General features: G+C 57.5%; 1 protein-coding gene across 1 annotated transcript; it reads left to right on the forward strand.

The window, feature by feature from the left end:
- Window positions 1-1,385: 1,385 nt before the first annotated feature.
- Window positions 1,386-6,402, forward strand: LOC133361994 (uncharacterized). The gene is made up of 3 exons (XM_061580964.1): window positions 1,386-1,709; window positions 2,645-2,691; window positions 6,255-6,402. The coding sequence occupies exons 1-3, from the start codon at window positions 1,410-1,412 to the stop codon at window positions 6,400-6,402; spliced, it is 495 nt and encodes a 164-aa protein (XP_061436948.1). The 5' UTR covers window positions 1,386-1,409.
- Window positions 6,403-6,717: the final 315 nt, after the last annotated feature.

The raw sequence follows: 6,717 nt of genomic DNA on the forward strand, positions 1-6,717 counted from the left end.
ACTCACCCACCCACTCACCCACCCACTCACTCACCCCACTCACACACTCCCATCACACACTCAACCACTCACTCACCCACCCACTCACCCACCCACCCACCACTCACTCACCTGACTCACCCACCCACTTACTCACCCACTTCACTCACCCACTCTCTCACTTGCCACTCACTCACCACCCACCACTCACCCACTTACCCACCCACTCACTCACTCGCCCACTCACCTGCTTGCTCACTTACCCACTCACTCCACTCTCTCCACTCTCTCACTCACTCAATCTCACCCACTCACTCACCACTCTCTCATTCACCCACTCACCCACCCACTCACACACCCACTCACACACCACTCACACCCACTCACACACCCATCCTCACCATCCTCCCCGTGTCTCGTCTGTGCAGCTATGGACGAGCCCGCTGGCGGACCGTCTGCGCTGCCACCGCAGAGACACGGTGCGATGTCCATCAGCTCTGCGACATCCGGCGACCGCTATCAACTTCGCGTCAGATCCACCGTCTCATCACCACCACCAACCCACCATCACCACCATCACACATCATCACCAACCCCATCACCACCATCATCGTCACCCTGGGTCGGGGTTGATGTGTTACCTGAAGACAAGTGAGTGGCATTGTCTTGTCTCTGTCTGTGTCTCTGTGTCTGTGTGTGAGTGTCTCACTCTGTGTCTCTGTGTGAGTGTCTCTGTGTGTGAGGTCTCTGTGTGTGGTCTCTGTGTATGAGTGTGTGGTGTGTTGTGTGTGTCTCTGTGTGGTGTGTGTGTGTGTGTCTCTGTGGTGTGTGTCTGTGTGTGTGTCTGTGTGTGGAGTGTCTCTGTGTGTCTGTGTGTCTATGTGTGAGTGTCTCTGTGTGAGTGTCTGTCTGTGTGTGTGTCTGTGTGAGTGTGTGTGTCTCTGTGTGTGTCTGTGTGTGTGTCTCTGTGTGTGAGTGTCTCTGTGTGTGTCTGTGTGCTGTGTGTGAGTGTCTCTGTGTGAGTGTTTCTGTCTGTGTGTGTGTCTGTGTGTGCTCTGTGTGTGTCTCTGTGTGTGTGTCCGTGTGTGTGTCCGTGTGTGTGTCTCTGTGTGTGAGTGTCTCTTTGTGTGAGTGTCTCTGTGTGTGTCTGTGTGAGTGTGTCTCTGTGTGTGTGTCTCTGTGTGTGAGTGTCGTGTGTGTGTCTGTGTGTGTGTGTCTCTGTGTCTGTCTCTGTGTATGAGTGTCTCTGTGTGTGTGTGTCTCTGTGTGTCTGTGTGTGTGTGTCTGTGTGTGAGTGTCTCTGTGTGTGTGGTGTCTGTGTGTGTGTGTGTCTCTGTGTGTGTCTCTGTGTGTGTCTCTGTGTGTCTTGTGTGTGTCTGTGTGTCTCTGTGTGTGTCTCAGCCGTGCTGAGTGCTCCGACTGTCACCTTGATGCTCCACAAGGACGCGATGCTGGAGGAGGGTGGTGAGGAGGGTGGTGAGGAGGAGGAGTGTGGTAGTGAGCGTGAGGACTACGAACATGACGACAAAGATGGCTACGAGAATGACTACGACGACGATGATGACGACGATGAGGGTGATGGCGGCGATGGCGGTGGCGACGAGGGAGAGCGGTGGGAGCTGTCCGTGCGGGTCTCCATGAGGAGCGAGTGGAGGAGGAGGATGGCGCAGAGTGGCGTGCACTACCATCTACAAGCCGAGGTCTCCACAAGGAGGGGTGTGACTAGCACGGTGAGAGTGGGGGCGTGGGGTGGGTGAGTGGGTGAGTGGTGGGTGGGTGAGTGGGTGGGTGGTAGGGAGTGGGTGGGGTGAGTGGGTGGGTGAGTGGGTGGGTGAGTGGGTGGGTGGGTAGGTGAGTGGGTGGGTGAGTGGGTGGGTGAGTGGGTGGGTGAGTGGGTGGGTGGGTGGGTGAGTGGGTGAGTGGGTGTGTGGGGGGTGTGTGTGTGAGTGGGTGGTTGAGTTGGTGGGTGAGTGGGTGGGAGGGTGGGTGAGTGGGTGGGTGAGTGGGTGTGTGGGTGGGTGAGTGGGTGAGTGGGTGTGTGGGTGGGTGAGTGGGTGGGGTGGGTGGGTGTGTGTGGAGTGGGTGGGTGAGTGGGTGGGTGAGTGGGTGGGTGGGTGAGTGGGTGGGTGAGTGGGTGAGGGGGTGAGTGGGTGTGTGGGTGGGTGGATGAGTGGGTGGGTGAGTGGGTGGGTGGGTGTGTGGGTGGGTGGGTGGGTGAGTGGGTGGGGATGAGTGGGTGGGTGGTGGTGAGTGGGTGGGTGAGTGGGTGGGTGAGTGGGTGGGTGAGTGGGTGGGTGAGTGGGTGGATGAGTGAGGGTGGGTGGGTGGGTGAGTGGGGAGTGGGTGGGTGAGTGGGTGAGTGGGTGGGTTGGTGAGTGGGTGGGTGGGTGAGTGGGTGGTGGGGGGTGGGTGGGAGAGTGAGTGGGTGAGTGGGTGGGTGGTGATGCTACTACTACTGATGACGATGCTATTGCTGCTGCTGCTACTGAATGTCCAGAAATGGTTGAGTTCTGTCAGCTTCCACTTCCATGCTGAACTGGATGGATGGGTTTTGCGAGTTGAGATGATTTAGAAACGCGTCAGTCTATCTTTGCCGTGTGGCCAGACCACCAACGTGTCATCCACGTAACCCGGCACACTGAGACCATCTGCTTGCTCCTGCCAGGAGCGCTTTGTGGGATGTCGCTACCGCCACGCTGCCTCAGCCTGCAGGCGCTGCTGAGTACTGCGTCCGCGTGAGTCGCGGCTCGCCCGCGGTGGAAGACAGGGGAGTGGTCTCCACTGTCGTGTGTCTCCGTCCCTCCACCACACAGCGCCGTGGGTGAGTGGGTGGGTGGGTGAGTGGGTGGGTGGGTGAGGGGTGAGTGAGTGGGATGGTGAGTGAGTGGGTGGGTGGGTGAGTGAGTGGGTGGTGAGTTAGTTGGTGGGTGAGAGAGTGGGTGAATGAGTGGGTGAGTGAGTGAGTGGGTGGTGGGTGAGTGAGTTGGGGGTGGGTGAGTGAGTGAGTGGGTGGGTGAGTGGGTGGGTGAGTAGGTGGGTGGGTGGGTGGGTGAGTGAGTGAGTGAGTGGGTGGGTGAGTGGGTGAGTGGGTGGGTGGGGTGAGTGAGTGAGTGGGTGAGGTGAGTGGGTGGGTGAGCGAGTGATTTGGTAAGTAGTTGAGTGAGTGGGTGGGTTAGTGGGTGGGTAAGTAGTTGACTGAGTGGGTGGTGAGTGAGTGGGTGCGTGAGTGAGTGGGTGGGTGAGTAGGTGGGTGGGTGAGTGAGTGGGTGGGTGGGTGAGTGGGTGGGTGAGTGGGTGGGTGAGCGGGTGATTTGGTAAGTAGTTGAGTGAGTGGGTGGTTTAGTGGGGGGTGAGTAGTTGACTGAGTGGGTGGTTGAGTGAGTTGGTGCGTGAGTGATTGAGTGGGTGAGTAGGTGGGTGGGTGGGTGAGTGAGTGGGTGGGTGAGTGGGTGGGTGAGCGAGTGATTTGGTAAGTAGTTGAGTGATTGAGTGGGTGAGTGGGTGAGTGGGTGAGTGGGTGGGTGAGTGGCGCACCCATTTAGCCCTCTCTATCCGGCTGAACAAAAGCTGTTCAGACATGCGGTGGCTGGGCATGCAGGCTACATGGCCCAGCCAACGCAGCCTTGCCTGCCGGAGGAGCTCACCAATGGGACTTTGCCCAGATCTTTCTGGGATTTGTGAGCTCCTCACACAATCCAGCTTGCAGGTTAAACCCAGGATGGATCGTAGACAGGCCAGCCTAAATGTTTCTAACCGGCGAATATGTTCCATTAGGGGGGTCCACTTTTCGCATGCGTAGAGAAGGGAGGGAATGACCGTGGCCGAGAAGACCTGAAGATTCGTGCGGAGTGACAAACCAGGTAGCTTCCACACAGTATTATGTAACCGATGAAAAGGTAATGCCGCTCGACTGATTCGGAGTGAGACCTCAGCCGTCATGAGCACACTGCCCAGGTATGGGAACTCTCCACTCTCTCCACAACTCCTCAATCACCAATTGGGAGTTGTGGGGGTGGAGTGTCCAATGGTACAAAATACCCAGGTGGTGCTAGTTTTGGTGGGGCTGATGGTAAGGCCCCACCTCTTAGTGGCACGCTCCAGTCTCAGCAGCAGCGTCTCCAACTCCTCTTCTGAATGAGCAGCTATTACCAAATCATCAGCATACGCAACATGGTTGAGCGATAGGGAGCCATCCCTTGACCGCACCCGGGCATCGATCAGCCTCCCATTGTATCTGTAACAGATGGAAATTCCTCTGGTACAGCTATTGAAGGCTTCACGAACTATGTGGTTAAAAAATGTTAATAATGTGGGAGCCAGAGGACATCCTGTCGCACCCCAAGGTGTACAGGGGAAAGGCTCTGACTCCCGGCCACGTAGTTTTATCCGGGCCCGCTCACCATCATGAAGGTCCTTAATGATCGTGAGCAGAGTCAGGGACTCCGAAAGCACGAAAAACTGCCCAGAGCCCAGTCCTACTGATGGTATCATAGGCCTGACCAGGTCAATAAAGCAGAGATGTAGGTCTTGTTGGAATTCCCTACACCTCTGCTGTAGCACGGGCAGAAAATATGGCATCTGTGCAGGACCGCCCTTTCCTGAAACCGCATTGGGGCTCCGCAAGCCTCTCCTCAGCGTGCCTGGCAAGGCGGTGTTGAACAACAACACACAGACAGGTACACACAGACACACACACAGACACACACAGACAAATATCCCCCGTGTAGCCTTAACAGACTGTTGGGGCAAGTGCTGTTAGTGAGCACCTATGAAGGTCAAACTTTACACGAGGGGGTGGGTGGCCAGCACCACGCCCGACCGCCTTTGTCTCCCCAGTGGCGATGTTTACACACGCCGCACCAGGTACTCGTTTTGAGGCTGAGTCGACCTAGGGGAGGCCCAGGAACGGTTCAGGTAATCGTCACCGGTGTTGGCCGTGAGCGGGAATCGAACCTGGGTCGCCGGGTTCATAGCGCAGCGCGCTAACCGCTGCACCGCCGCTCCTCATCCAACAACACTGCTCAGCATCCCACTCTGTCTGTGTCTCTGTCTGTGTCTCTGTCTGTGTCTCTCTGTGTCTCTGTCTGTGTCTCTGTTGTGTCTCTCTGTGTCTCTGTCTGTGTCTCTGTGTCTCTCTGTGTATCTGTCTCTCTGTGTCTCTGTCTGTGTCTCTGTCTGTCTCTGTCTGTGTCTCTGTCTGTGTTCTCTGTGTCTCTGTCTGTGTCTCTCTGTGTCTCTTTGTGTATCTGTCTCTCTGTCTGTATCTCTGTCTGTGTCTCTGTCTGTGTCTCTCTGTGTCTCTGTCTGTGTCTCTGTCTGTGTCTCTCTGTGTATCTGTCTCTCTGTCTGTATCTCGTCTGTGTCTCTGTCGTGTCTCTGTGTATCTGTTCTCTCTGTATCTGTCTCACTGTGTCTCTGTCTGTGTCTCTCTGTCTGTATCTGTGTATCTGTCTCTCTGTCTGTGTATCTGTCTCTCTGTCTCTGTCTGTGTCTCTCTGTCTGTGTATCTGTCTCTCTGTCTGTGTCTCTCTGTCTGTGTATCTGTTTCTCTGTCTCTGTCTGTGTCTCTCTGTCTGTGTATCTGTCTCTCTGTCTCTGTCTGTGTCTCTCTGTCTGTGTATCTGTTTCTCTGTCTGTATCTGTCTCACTGTGTCTCTGTCTGTGTCTCTCTGCCTGTATCTGTCTCACTGTGTCTCTGTCTGTGTCTCTGTCTGTGTCTCTGTGTATCTGTTTCTCTGTCTGTATCTGTCTCACTGTGTCTCTGTCTGTGTCTCTCTGTGTATCTGTATCTCTGTCTGTATCTGTCTCCCCATGTCTCCCGTACTCCCGCGTGTCCCCAATCTCGTAGCCACCACCCCCCCCCACCACCACCACCACCCCGCCACCACCACCACCGCCACCACCGCCACCACCACCACCACCACCACCCCACCCCGCCACCACCACCACCACCACCGCCACCACCACCACCCCCCCACCGCCACCCCACCCCCCCACCACCCCACCACACCACCACCCCCACCGCCCCCACCACCACACCGCCGCCACCACTCCCCACCACCACCACCGCACCACCCAATCCACCACCACCACACCGCCACCACCACCCCCACCGCCACCACCACCCCCACCACCACCACCCCCACCACCACCACCGCCACCGCCCCATCCACCACCACCACCCCATCCACCACCACCACCGCCACCACCGCCACCACCGCCCCATCCACCTCGCGTGGGGTGTCCACGGGGGACGTGGTGACGCTCTTTGCCAGCGGCCGTGTCGCCTCCATCAGCTCGCTGGTGGCCATGGCGACGCTGCTGGTGACGCTGCTGGTGCTGGTGCTGGCGCTGGTGTGCACCGTGCGGGACAGACGGAGCCCCGGCAATCGTCCCGGTGAGCGGCGGCTACACAGATGTTGACTACCTCGCCTGGTGCGTAGGAGGTCGTGGGTTCGATCCAGACACTGACGCCTGCTGCTGTATACTTGGAGTTTGCGTGTCTCTCTCTCATCATCATCACGGTGGCTAGGAGATGTTGACTACCTCGCCTGGTATACAGGAGGGCGTGGGCTACATCCCCGCCCGGACGCCTGCTGCTGCTGTATATTGGAGTCTGCGTGTCTCTCTCTCAGCGAGCCGTGACGACGACGCCCGCCGCTGTTGGCTCGGAGTTGGCGCGTCCGTCTCTCTCCGTGGCGACGTCCGTTCCAGAGGAGAATGAATGATGTTTACACG

Source organism: Lethenteron reissneri, unplaced genomic scaffold, assembly GCF_015708825.2.
Source record: "Lethenteron reissneri isolate LAM-NWPU_2019-01 unplaced genomic scaffold, ASM1570882v1 scaffold_1322, whole genome shotgun sequence".
Taxonomy (NCBI): Eukaryota; Metazoa; Chordata; class Hyperoartia; order Petromyzontiformes; family Petromyzontidae; genus Lethenteron; species Lethenteron reissneri.